This window comes from Phocoena sinus, chromosome 15 (genome assembly GCF_008692025.1).
Source record: "Phocoena sinus isolate mPhoSin1 chromosome 15, mPhoSin1.pri, whole genome shotgun sequence".
NCBI lineage: Eukaryota > Metazoa > Chordata > Mammalia > Artiodactyla > Phocoenidae > Phocoena > Phocoena sinus.
Window position 1 is genome coordinate 40018740 of NC_045777.1, and position 13885 is coordinate 40032624.

Here is a 13885-nt window from a genome sequence, read left to right on the forward strand (position 1 = left end):
ATTTGTACCTACAATGTATTATGTTCATTTTACCACACACTTACCAGCAGTAATACAATATTTTTTAACTCTTTCACCAAGTGAGCAGGAACAGATTTAACATGTATTCACCTTAATTTGAATGTCCCTATTAGTTATGTTATATTATCTATTTATGACTTTTGACCCTTTTCTATTGGGGTATCACATGTATTCGTGTGACTTTTAATCTGGCAAAACTTGCATGTGTATCCCATTGTCATAGTTATGATAAATGTTTTTTCAGTCTTAACTCTTCCTGCAGTCACACTTTTGTTCTTCCTTCTCATACACTTGGTACCTAGATAGGCCTTCCTCAGCTCAAGGTTGTGTAAATGTTGACCTATGTTTTCTTCTCTCTCTCTGAGTGGCTGGTATTATGGTTTTATTGTTAGTAATTATTTTAAGTAGCCTAAAAGGGATCCTTTAACAATACTTCTATAAAAACATGAGCAAGGACTTCCCTGGCGGCGCAGTGGTTAAGAATCTGCCTGCCAATGCAGAGGACATGGGTTCGATCCCTGGTCCGGGAAGATCCCACATGCCCCGGAGCAACTAAGACTATGAGCCACAACTACTGAGCCTGCGTGCTGCAACTACTGAAGCCCGCGCACCTAGAACCCGTGCTCCGCAACAAGAGAAGACACCACAATGAGAAGCCTGCGCACCGCAATGAAAAGTAGCCCCCACTCGCCCCAACTACAGAAAGCCCACGCACAGCAACGAAAGCCCAATGCAGCCAAAAAATTTTTTAAAAGCATGAGAAAGCAGGAGTGGGGGGACCTCAAGAATATAAAGGTGGCTTAAAATCAAATAACTTTCTATTTATCTTTTAACTAAAATATTTCAACATACAAGCTTTCTTCCTTAAATATAGGTACTATATGGATCAAAAGCAATGTAACACTTTCAGGTATATATGCTAATACAGCTTAATTTTGAAAAGTTTTACTTACTTGTGGTCATGATGTTAGGAGGGCAAGAGGGTATTCCATGATCTACTGCCCATCTGTAGGCTCCTTCTCCAACTAAAAAGCTAACAACAGAAAAATTACTCTTTTAAAAATTCATAGTCATCTTCTCCTACATATTCAATAAAGTAATATAAGTAATATAGTAAGGCAACTGAAAATATTTTGCAATACCTCAAAATGGCTACATGCCTAAAACATTCTTTTAATTTTTCCCCAAGTTAGAAATTTTACAACTGGAAATGGTACATATCATTTGCAATAACTAACCAGTAAAAATTGGCAAAATGCAACATAAGAAGTAAAAATAGTTGATTTCCCAGTGGAAAATACTAAGATTTATCTTGGATCAACTGTGGTTCTCAGTTTATGTACAAGATCTACTTCATCAGATTAAGAGTCAAAGCTTAAGTGAATGTCTTCAGATTTAGTATTCTTGCCTAGTATAACACCTGGATCTACCCAAAATGAGTGGGGTACATCCAGAGATGCCCAAACACAATGATATGCACTTACATTTCTAAGCCTCGATGCAATAAAAATATATATATGGCTGTCAGAATCATTTTTACTGTGGTAAATAAAGCAGTGTGGTATGTCCCCAAAGTAATTTTTTTAAGTCCCAAACTGCAAGTTTTAACATAACAAAGTGAATAAATGGATACTGTTAGCTAACTGTAAAAGACTTCCTTTCAAAGATTTCAAATAGCATGCAGGATAATTAACCACCCCATTCCCTAACACAGTAATAGCAAGCAGTTACCATAATAATCAATCACTTCATCTCCTTCCACAGCCAACTTCTTAAAGCTCTCAGCCAGCTAGTAATGGATTCCTTGAACTAGTGCCTACTCATTAGTTTCCTGCTCCCTAGTTTTTGTTTCTGTTCCTCTAATCATTCCAACACTAAAAACTCAATGTAATACATATTGAAGTCTTTAGATTTGATTGTTCGTAAGAAGATCAATGATAGATTAGAAGAAGAAAGTCTAAGTTGATACTCAGAAACATATCCAAATGGTTCCAATGAGAAACAAATTGGTTAAGCCAATAGTTACTACTATTTTCCAGTATATATGAAGGTGAGAATGGAGGGAGCATTAAAAAAAAGAGAAGAGGGAGAGAGCCAACAAGAATACCTCTTCAAACTTCCATTTTTAAAAAAAAAATCTAAAGGACTCCAAAAATAGAAAAGTTCCTCCTATTCCTGTATCAAATGAAGACCACTGCAAAGAAACTGCAAAGAAAAGCTGTCACATAAAGGAAAATGGAAGAATAACTGAGGCAGGAACTTGGATGCAAGTTGAGCTGTCCTGACAGCATTTGTAGCACTTCCTTCTGCTAGAAAAAGACTTTGATATAAGAAATAAACTCTCTTCACGTGAAGACGTAAAAGAGATGCTGAAGTATTCAATTAAATGATCAGGACAGAAGTTTGGGGCTGAATCTAGTATTCTCAGCACTCCCATTCGTCATTTGGGGTTCTATCCCAGCATCTCGAATTGAAAGTATTTTATAACATAAGCTTAGTTTTATTTTTCATTTCTTAATCATTCATAGGTTTGATTCTAAATAAAATTAGTTTGCAGTTGTCTGCTATGCAAGGTTTTAAATACATTAGGCGTTGTACAATATTCACAGGAAGGTGAATATTTGATGCCATCTTACGGATAAGAATTCTGAGATCTTGGCCTTTCCTTACTATCAAAAATTACTTGTCCAGTAGTTTGACATCACACAAAATGGCATATAACTGCTTTTGAAATCATTTTAAAATGCTAAAAAGCTACGTGAGCTTTCGCTAAAAACTATACTATCAAAAATGAAAAATCTCTTCCCAGAACACTGAATGCAGCACCAATTCAAATTTTTCTCAAATATTCTTCTGACTCTCCAAGGAGAAAGCTTTCACAGAAGTTTCACCTCAATTCACTAGAAAAATCCATCGACTCTACCTTGTTAACACATCCAGAATCTGACCACTTCTCACCACCGCCCTGGTCTGAGCTGCCATCATCTATTACCTACAGTGTTGAAATGGCCTCATCACTTCCATGCTCACCTTGCTCCGTCCCCTGCCCCAGTCTAATCTCAACACATCAGCCAGTGACATCCTTGTAAAACACAAGTCAGGTAATGACATTTCTCTTCTCAAAATCCTGCGAAACCCCTCATGAGGACTTTAGCATGAAAACTGGAGCCTTCACCAGGATCTCCAGGCTCCCCAAGTGATCTGGTCTTCTCTGCTCCCTCCTCCCCTCATCTCTTCTTCCTCTTGCCCCCTTGCTTACTCTGCTCCAGCCTCTTACAAAACACAAACATGCCAGGGGGACTCCTGCCTCAGGGCCTTCACCCTGACTGTTCCCTGTCAGGATCTTCCTTATTTCCCAAATGGCAAATTTTCCCATCTGTTTAAATATATCTCCCTGATGAGGCCAATTTAAAACTGTGCTCCTCTACCCAGTATTCCCAATGCCTCTCATTCTGTCTTTTTTACATTTTTTCTTTTTTTCTACCTTCTCACATACCACATACTTTATAACTGATGATATTATCTCTGTTGTTTATATCTATCTCCCTCAAATAAACTGTAAGCTTCACAACGACAGGGATCTTTGTTTTTCATTGATATCCATATATGCTAAGCATTTAGAACCGTGCCTGAAGCACACTAAGCATTAGAAAAACAATGGCAAGATATTCAACCATAAACTAGGGTGTCAAAACTCTCTAAAGGACAGCATTTTCCTTGTGTTATGCTCTCCTTAATTTACACTACAGCAAGTCTAAAGTGTTAAGAAACAAAAGCAACACTACTGAGACCAGCACTGAGTGGGATTATTAAAACCTTCAAGAAGCTGAGCTACTGAAGTGCCAGCATAGCCAAACACCCGAAAACACAGTGAGGTCAATTAACAATTTCATGGATGGGAAATTTTCAAAAACCATGACACTATGTAGTCAGTCTAAAAATGTGCGATTTAGTGATTCAGAAAGCTCTCAAAACTGCTTAAAATGCATTATGCTGGATGAGAAAGATACAGGAGAAAATGATAGCTGCTTCTTTGGACTTAAAAATGGATTTCTATATATTTTACCTATTACTTCTTTATCATAAATGCACAGAACTGAAGAAAGACCACCAATTTGGTGGCTACTGATTATTTAAAGCTTACAAACACATAAAGTGCAAATAAGGGAGAACCTGCTGTATGTGGAAATAACACATAATGACCAAATTAAATAATAAGGAGTTAACTCTTCTTAAAATTTTTATTACAAAAATTTTCAAACATATACATTACAGAGAATAGTATAATGAACCCAAAGGATCATCACCCATTTTCATCAATTGTTAATACACTGCTAATCTCATTCATTTATATTCCCACCCAGATTATTTTGAAGCAAATCTCAGATATCATATAACTTCAAATATAAATATTTTAGCATGCATCTCAAAAAATAACTTTTTTAAAAAACATAACCACAACATAACCAATTGACACCTAAAAAAATTAACAATAAATCCTTAGAATCAAAATAGTTTATTCAATCGATGTTCACATTTCCCTGATTGTCTCATAAAATTTTTGCTATTATTGTTATTTTTGCCTTTTAAACTATTTTGTTTGAAGGGGAACCCAACTAGCCCATCCATACCTCCTGATTAGTTGATAGCTCTCTTATGTTTCTTTTAGTCTATAGGTTTTTAAATTTTCTTTTCACATTCATACAACAAAGGTACTAAAATCAATGAATTTATGAAATACAATAGATTAAATAGTATTTTTAAATAAACAACGTACCAAAAATTAAATTTGCATCTCAAAAAATCTGAGGGTCTAATGAGCAATAATGCTTTTCTAGCTTTCCCTTTTTCACCAAAAGAAACATAATTTCCAAAAATTATAACTTATTCTATAACATATTAGGGTAGCAGTCAGCAATTTTTTTTCTGTAGAGGGCCCGATAGTAAACAGTTTGGGCTTTCTGACCAGATGTCTCTGCTGCAACAACTCAGTTTGGCCTCTGCGGAGCACAAGCAGCCATAGACAATATGTACACAAATGGGTATGGCTGTGTTCCAATAAAACTTTATTTACAAAAAACAGGCAGTAGTCCAGATTTGGCCCACACACCATAGTTTGACAACCCCTGTTTTGGATGGTTATGCCTATCAAAGTTGTACCCTATCAAAATGAAGGAGGAAAGAGTAAAAATAAATAAAATTTATTTACTTTTATAAATAAAATAAACGTAGGAAAATACGACACAGTTTATGATAGTAGGCCCACCAAATTTATGAGGATATCATATGCATGCTAAATATATTCTACTAATCTGACCAAACACCAATACTTAAATAATATATCATATCATGGTGGCAATAACCAGAAAATTAAAACATAAAAAGTTATCAGCTAATAGAAATACCATTCTGCCTAAAGTTTTGCTGAGGGTTTTTGTAACAAAGCAGTAAGAGTTTATAAAATTCTAACAGAATTTAGATACAGCTGAAACAAATACACTCCCTGTCTTCCTCAATGAGATATATAGACAGATGAACTTTTTATTTAAAGACTTCTTAGAAAACACCCAATGACTTGCTGCCCCCATAGAGTCACCTGCCTCTTCAACAGATGACACCAGAAGACCAGTTTCTAAGTCCTCCATCTGCTTTTGATAGTTTTTCTACCTCTATGCCTGGCATACAGGAAGTAAACAAAAAATATTTGCTGAATGAAGGAATGGGTAAGTGAATGAATAACTAAATGGGTGTAAACATTACTTCTTACTATTATAAAAGGATTCTACTCTATGGGTTCTAATCTGCTGCTTCTAATGTGATAAGGACAGACTCCATAAATTTTTAATAGCATAACAGTGTCAAGTATGGTACTCAGTTTCTTTGTTGGCAAAATGTATGTTACCCTCATAAATCATATAATGATTTTATGAGATAATACACACAAACCACATAAAACAATGCTTCTCACAGTGTACAAAGGCAATAAATTTTAGCTATTATCATTATAGAAATTAGATATCTAGACTTATTAGGGTTGTGTGTAAACAAGCTTAAAGTAAAAACATGATAAATTTGTTTTATTTATTTAGGATACTCAGAGAATTGGGTTTTTTTTAAACTACTGCAGGTATACTGTGAACTTGCAGGTATGTGAGAGATTTATGCTTCTGGACAAGATGGAGTAACAGGGAATACATTTACACTCTTGCCTGAACCAATGGAAAAGAAAAATCAGATAAAATACAGAAAATGATAGTTTTCAGGCATTAGACAGTAGGTAGCATAGGACAGTGATCCTTAAAAGAAAGGAAACAAACAAGGTAAACCTTATGATTGCCCTAGCTTACTGCCTGGAGACTTTCCAGCCACAGCACAGGAACAGGAACTCAGGCAGAGCCCTGCAGCCTCTCTGAGTTGAAGACAGAGAGCTGGGCATCCAGAGAAGCCCAGGTGGCCGAGTTCACAGGGCAGAGAACCAGAGAGGAGACAGCTGTGCAGAGAAACGACTCAAGAAATCTACAGAGTCCACCTATAGTCTTCAGCTGAGTACAGATCAGTGTACGTGTAAGATGAAATCATCCAAAGCCTGGGAAAGAATAACATGAAAAGTTTTAGAGGAAGCAATCCCCAAGTTCACACAGGGCCAGAAACAGGTCTTGTTCCCACCAAAGTAAAAAACCGCATTCTAGTTGCATCTGTTATAGTACTCAGAAAGGTTTTGCCCAACAGCAAAGCAAAATTAGCTCAAGGCTAAATGCTTCTCTAGTTGCATGTAACAAAGTATAAAGCAAGACCTGAAAGGATGAAACTGTCTCTAAATAAACCACATCCTAGAATTAAAATACAGAAATATCCAACACAAAATAAGGCAAAACTCACAATATCTGGAATCCAATAAAAAATTACCAAACATGCAAAGAAGCAGGAAAATGTAACCTATAATGAGAAAAATCATTCAATTGAAAACAACCCAGAAATGACAAAGATGACAGAATTAGAAAACAAAGATATTAAAACAGTTACTATAATTGTATTCATATACTCAAGAAGCTACAGGAAATATCAAACATGTTAAGTAGATACATAGAAGACATTTTTTTAAGGTGCAAACTGAACTTCTAGAGATAAAAACTACAATGTCAGAAATGAAAAATAAACTGGATGGGATTAACAGGTGATTAGATATTGCCAAAAAATAATTAGTGAACTTGAAAACAGCAATGGAAATTATTCAAAATGAAACAAAGAAAAAAATGAATGGAAAAAGTAAACAAATTATCAGTGATCTGTAGGACCCCTACAAGAGGTCAAATATGTGTAATTGGAATTCTGGAAGAAAGAAGAGAAGGGGGGATCAGAAAAAAATATCTGAAGAAGTAATAGCCAAAAATTTTCCAAATTTGATGAACTATATATCCCTACATATTCAAGAAGCAAAATGAACCCAAACCAAAGACATTACAAGAAAGCTACGACCAATGTCTCTCATAAACATAGATGCAAAAATTCTTTACAAAATGTTAGCAAATTGGATCCAATAACATATAAAAAGGATAATACATTATAACCAAGTGGAGTTTATCCTGGGAATACAACTGTTGCTTCAACAATTGAAAATCAACCAATCACTATATTAACTGACAAAATAAGGAAAATTATAAGATCATTGCAACAGATGCAGAAAAGCATTTGAAAAAGTACAATACCCATTCCTATTAAAAACTCTCAGCACACTAGGAAAAGAAGGGAACTTTCTCAACATGATAAAGAGCATCTATGATAAACCTATAGCAGCCATCATATCTAATGGTAAAAGAACAAATGCTTCCTCCCTAAGGCTACAAACAAGGCAAGGATGTCTACTCTCACACTTTGATTTCACATTGCATAGGAGGTGCTAGCCAGTGTAATAAAGAAAAAGAAATTAACTAAAGGAGTCCACATTAGAAAGAAGTATCTTTATTACTTAAAGAACTATCTTTATTCCCAGAAGACAGAACTATCTATGTAGAAAATCTTATGGAATCATAAAAACAGTATGAGAACAAATGAATTTAGCAAATTCCTAAGCTAGAATATCAATATAATAAAATTAATCGTATTTCTATATTGGCAAGGAACAACTGGTATTTGACTTTTAAAAATATGCAATTTATCACATCATAAAGAAATACTTAAGTATAAATTTGATAAAAACTGTGCAAAATCTGTACACTGAAAATTATAAAACACTGTTCAGAGAGGTTAAAGAAGACCTTAAAAAATGGATAAGTTACAAATCTAATCAAAATTCCAGCAGGTTATTCACAGAAATTGACAGACTAATTCTAAAATTCACATGAAAATGCAAAATGCCTAAAATGGTCAAAGCAATTTTGAAAACAAAAAATAAAGCTGAAGAACTATGTACGTGAGAAAATTAGATCACTAGTTCCAGACAACTGTAGGATCATTTTATGATATAATTTTAATACAGAGATGGCCATCACTTTTTCACATATATTTTATCTTTGTAAAATATAAAAATATTGCACATATCCCCTTTGACAATTGCCTCATCTTGTTCCCTCCTTTCTCCTTCCTAGAGGTAATTATGGTGAGTCTGGTAACCTTCTTTCCAGAACTTTTTTGTACATCTATGTACATGTTTATGTAGACTTAGAAAATCAGAGTGCCAGCATACCTCAGAGATATTGCAAGTTCAGTTCCAGACCACCACAATAAAGTGAATATTGCAATAAAGCAAGTCACACAAATTTTCTGGTTTCCCAGTTTATATAAAAATTATGTTTATACTATGCTGTATTTTATTAAGTGTGCAATAGCACTATGCTTAAAATAACACTGTACATACCTTAATTAAAAAAAAGCTTATTGCTAAAAAATGCAAACCATCATCTGAGCCTTCAACAAGTCATAGTAGTAAATAACATTAAAGATCACTGATCACGGAACACCATAACAACTATAATAATAATGAAAAAGTTTGAAATATTGTGAGAATTACCAAAATGTGACACAGAGACATGAAATGAGCAAATGCCATTGGAAAAATGGCACCAATAGGCTTGCTTGAAGTACAACTGCCACACACCTTCAATTTGTAAAAAATGCAGCATCTGTGAAGCCCAATAAAATGAAGTATGCCTGTACTGTATATGTTTAATACTATGAAGGAATATATGAGAATGAAAAAAGCTAAAATTGAGGACAATTGTTACCTAGGGGCAGGGCCAGAGATGGGGTCAGGGTAAGGGTATGGGACAGTGAGATGGATAAGGATGCCATTAGAAAGGGTCCAGTCTAGGCAGCTTCAAATCTCTTGGTAATGTTTCATTTTCTTAACATTTCTTAACATGTTTCATTTTCTTAACATGGGAAACAGGGATGTCGTGAATATATTTGGGTAAAAGGTTTCAAGATTTCTCAAAACTATATTAATTTATTTTCTATGACTTGAAATTAAAACAGTCAAATAAAGTGATTTCTATAGTACCACTGTCACAACTTTCAACAGAGAGTATTACTGTAACTTTAATGTGTTCAGGCGTGCTGAACACATATAGTACTAAAGTATAAGATGGTTGAGTATAAGACAATATTGACGTTTATTTGTTTATATTATTAGGCATGTTAACAGGATGGTAATTACATTTTGCAAACAGAAATTCACAAAACTAAGGATGAAATACGATGGTGAGGATTTGCTTTAAAATACTATAGGAAAGAGATGCATGAGATAGATGAAGGGCTAAAATATTGTTAATTATTGGAGCTAGACGGTAGGTTCATGAGGGCTCTTTAAAATGTTCTCTCTACTTTCATAAATATTTGAAAAGTTCAAAGTTTCTTTTAATGAAAATTATATGTTAATGCTGGAGAAAAGATGTAATTTTACTAATTTTAGTGTCACAATATGTTTCTCCAGAAAAGAAAAATTACATACTTTTATATTAAGAACTTCTCAAGATTAAAAATGAGTTTAGGGCTTCCCTGGTGGTGCAGTGGTTGAGAGTCCGCCTGCCGATGCAGGGGACACAGGTTCGTGCCCCGGTCCAGGAAGATTCCACATGCCGCGGAGCGGCTGGGCACGTGAGCCATGGCCGCTGAGCCTGCGCCTCCGGAGCCTGTGCTCCACAACGGGAGAGGCCACAGCAGTGAGAGGCCCGCGTACCGCAAAAAAAAAAAAAAAAAAAGAGTTTAGACTCTGGTCTTAAAGATACTTTAAAGTTTTATAATAAAAAGACCCCAGTTGAACACTTATTAACAGCAAAAGCATCTCTATAATCAACTACAAAACCTAAAATTAACTGATCTCTTTTCTGCTTTAATCCACAATATTCTATTCCAACAGGAGCTCTATCAAGTATTCAAAATGTTCCAAGATCACAGAACAAAGCGTGTCTTCCTCTCAAAGGCAAGCTACTGCTGGTGTGTAACCAACTGCATCAGCCTTCTGTGGATAAAAATAGCCTTCAAACACCCCATGCACCAAAGACCAAAGACCCAGGGAAAGTCTAAGAACAAAGCAGTTACCAGGGAGGAATTCGGCCGGCTGAAAGCTTGCCCTTCTGCCCTTCACACAAGAGTCTGTTTGCAACTGAGACTGGGTTCTTGATTCCTATAAAATAAAATTGGCAGAAAATGAAGTCAAAAAGTCTTCAAGTTTCCCACTCAATCCTGTGGCAGTTTCAATATGACAAATTTTAAATATCATGGAAAACTTTCTTTAAATATACTAATGAAAACCGTTAATTACCATGAAAAATAAGGATCAAATTGACAAATATATGAATACTTATAAGAACAAATATAAAACATATATTCTCATTTTATCATGTGCTACAGCAGCAAAGACTGAATTTGCAATAATACAAATTTAAATTAAGTTCCTTTTTAATAGATTTCAGTATAGAATTTAAAAAATAAACTGAAAACTTGGCATCTATTATCAAAACCATGAATTTCCTCTAAAGAATAAACATGATTACAAACAGCTTCAAGTTTACTTTGGGGAGAAAAATTAATGACCAAAAATTTTAAATCTCACCTGCAAGAAAAAATAAAGAGAAAGTCCTACAAATGGAATAAGCGTGGGGAGAGGCCAAGTATGTACAAGATTGAGACTTAAAATATGGTTCAGATTGTTTCCAGAAGGGAAAACAAAATGTGAACAGTGAGAAAAGGGTGCTTACCTTGGAGGAAAAATAGGACAGAAAGTATTAGCATGAAAAAAATTGCTAGCATGACAATGACAATGACAAACATGACAATGATGATGATAGAAGACAGTGACAGAACCTTAGGATCCAGTATGCGCCAGGCCCAGCGTCAAGCCCTTAAATGTATCAGATTATTTAACTGATCCTTCAACTCTATCACATAAGTACAGTTATAAACCCTATCTGATTACTGAGGAAACATTTGCACAGGTTAAGTTACCTGCCCAGGATCACACACTGAGATTTTAACAAAGGCAGCTAATGTCAGAGACCATGCCCTTAACCACTAACCTATGGATGCCTTTCAGAACACTATTAATAACAACAACAACAACAAAAAAAAAAACAGACGTGGGAAACAAAGAGACTAAAAACCTCAAATTAAGGTCACCAGATTGCCTTAAAACAAAACTAGATATTTAGCTAAACACCAAAAACTTCTCTGCCCCCGCAAAGAATGTATGAAGTAGCAAAGAAAGGAAAAGGTTAGACGGGCCCAGCCGCTCAGCGGCACGTGGGATCTTCCCGGACCGGGGCACAAACCCGTGTCCCCTGCATCAGCAGGCGGACTCTCAACCACTGCGCCACCAGGGAAGCCCTGTACCAGCTCTTAAAATAAATTTATTTCTGTATGTGATGATACAGTAAAGACATTAATAATTACCAAATTAACTTTCAAATTCAAAGCTATAAATTCTCCGTGAAAGCTTCAAAAGGATTTCTATGATGCATGACAAGCTGACTCTTAAATTCATCAGGAAAAAAAATTTTTTGTAAAAAAATGAAGAGGTATTCACCTTACAAGATAACCATTTTTTACCAAAAGCTATTCTAATTGAGTGTGGTTTGGGTACAAAATAGACAAATATATCAATGGAATAGAATAAATCTGAAGTTGAGACACAAACACATGTGCATGTGGCTATTTAATACATGATATAGATAGTATTTCAAATGAATAGGAAAACGGATGGACTATCTATGAGAGGTGGAAAGAACACAGAGTGATGGGAGTCAGAAACCAGCTATCAATTTATCGCTTCTCAGCTATAAATTCACCCTTGGTTGCCTTATGGGTGAAAGTGGATATGGGCCTTTTAACTATGTTTCCTTTGCCAGCTGGCACACGGGTCAGCTTTGTCAGTAGAGGGCACTGGAGACACCATGCAGGAGGAAAAGGTGGCCTGCCAGCCAGGCTCCAGGAGAGCAGCCGTTATTCTCACTATCTGGTCCACAAGGTTCTCTCCAGTGCTAAGTGCTTGCGGGGTGCAGCTTTCTCCAGCATTTGGCTACCATGTTTTCCCCAACTCCTGATTCAGGCCACAGCAGCATAGCTGACAGCCCCAGAAAGAACAGGACCAGGCCCAGCTCAAGTCACTGATCCCCACACCTTCTCCTCAGCCCCATAGCAAAGCATCCTGTGGGGCTGGCTGTCTAGGGAGCCAAAAACCCAATCCTCATCCTGCAAACAAAGGTTTAATTCCCATGGCTTCCTGGCCTCTGTGTGCCCAGCTATCAGCCTGAGGCCCCCAGGATTGTTTCTGCTCTCACAGTGACTGTGGCCTGGGTAACCCAGCAAAAAAGTGGGCTGTCAAACAGTCAGCTGCAGCCACACCTTCTTCTGTGAGGTCTGAACTCCCTTCCAAGTTTATCCTTAGCTGGGTAGTCTCCCTCTGCCCTTTACATTAAGCTTCTTCTGTTTAAAATGCTGTGTGGTTTCTGTCCCCTAGTTGGACCCAGACTGACACAGTAACCTTGGACAAATTACTAAATCTCTCCTGTGTCTCAGTTTCCTCACCTATAAAATGGGGATTAAAGTACTGATCTCAGAAGGTTATCACGAGAACTAAATGATTTAACATACATGAACTACTGGAGAACATTGCATGGTATGTATGTAATACTCACCCAATAAATGGTACTTAATATTATCGTTACTGTTGTTACTGTTGTTATATAGGGACAATTTGCTGATCAATTCAGAAATTGATCAACAAACAATGCATTCAAGAAGCCAATGAAAAATAAATTACACATGTATTTGAAGAAAATGTAGGTTACTGTAGTTACAATTATGAGTGAGATAAACCTTAAGAAATGCAAAATACAAAATCACAAAAGGGAAAGTAATGAGTTTGACAAATAAAATTTTAAATTCCAATATGATAAAGCACGTTATAAACAGAGGTAAAAGGCAAGCCACACAAGAAGTATAAACAGTTCACAGAGAAATGCTAATGGCCTTTAAAAATATGAAATTTCATTAAATACCAATAAAACCTCATAATAAAAGAAATTAAAACTAATTGAAATGCTGTTCTTACCTATCACAAAAATCAGAAAAGATACAGAAGATTGGAACAATGAATAAGTAAATTGACCTAGTTGACATACATAGAATACACACCCAACAACTGCAGAATATTCTTTTGAAGTTCACACGGAACATTCATCAAAATACGCCATAAGCTGAGCCATAAAGCAAGTCTCAGAAAGTTTCAAGGGGTTGGAACCATTCAGAATACATTCTCTAACCACAGTGACATTAAACTGGAAGTCAATAAAGCCTTTAGGCAAATAAATTTGACAACTCCTATGAAAAAGACAAATTCCTTGGGAAACACACATAAGAAAAAATATAG

The 13885-nt window shown here is 35.8% G+C and overlaps 1 protein-coding gene across 3 annotated transcripts in view; it reads right to left on the reverse strand.

The window, feature by feature from the left end:
* Positions 1-13885, reverse strand: part of TASP1 (taspase 1) — a 248776-nt gene that overhangs the window by 177349 nt on the left and 57542 nt on the right. For all 3 annotated transcript variants that reach the window (XR_004345945.1, XM_032606609.1, XM_032606608.1), the window contains 2 exons: positions 10558-10642; positions 975-1054 (listed from right to left, as the gene is read on the reverse strand). Coding sequence is in view for 2 of the 3 variants with exons in the window: in XM_032606609.1 (XP_032462500.1) it covers positions 975-1054; positions 10558-10642 (165 nt within the window). In the remaining variant the exon portion in view is untranslated. The remainder of the gene's footprint in view (positions 1-974; positions 1055-10557; positions 10643-13885) is intronic.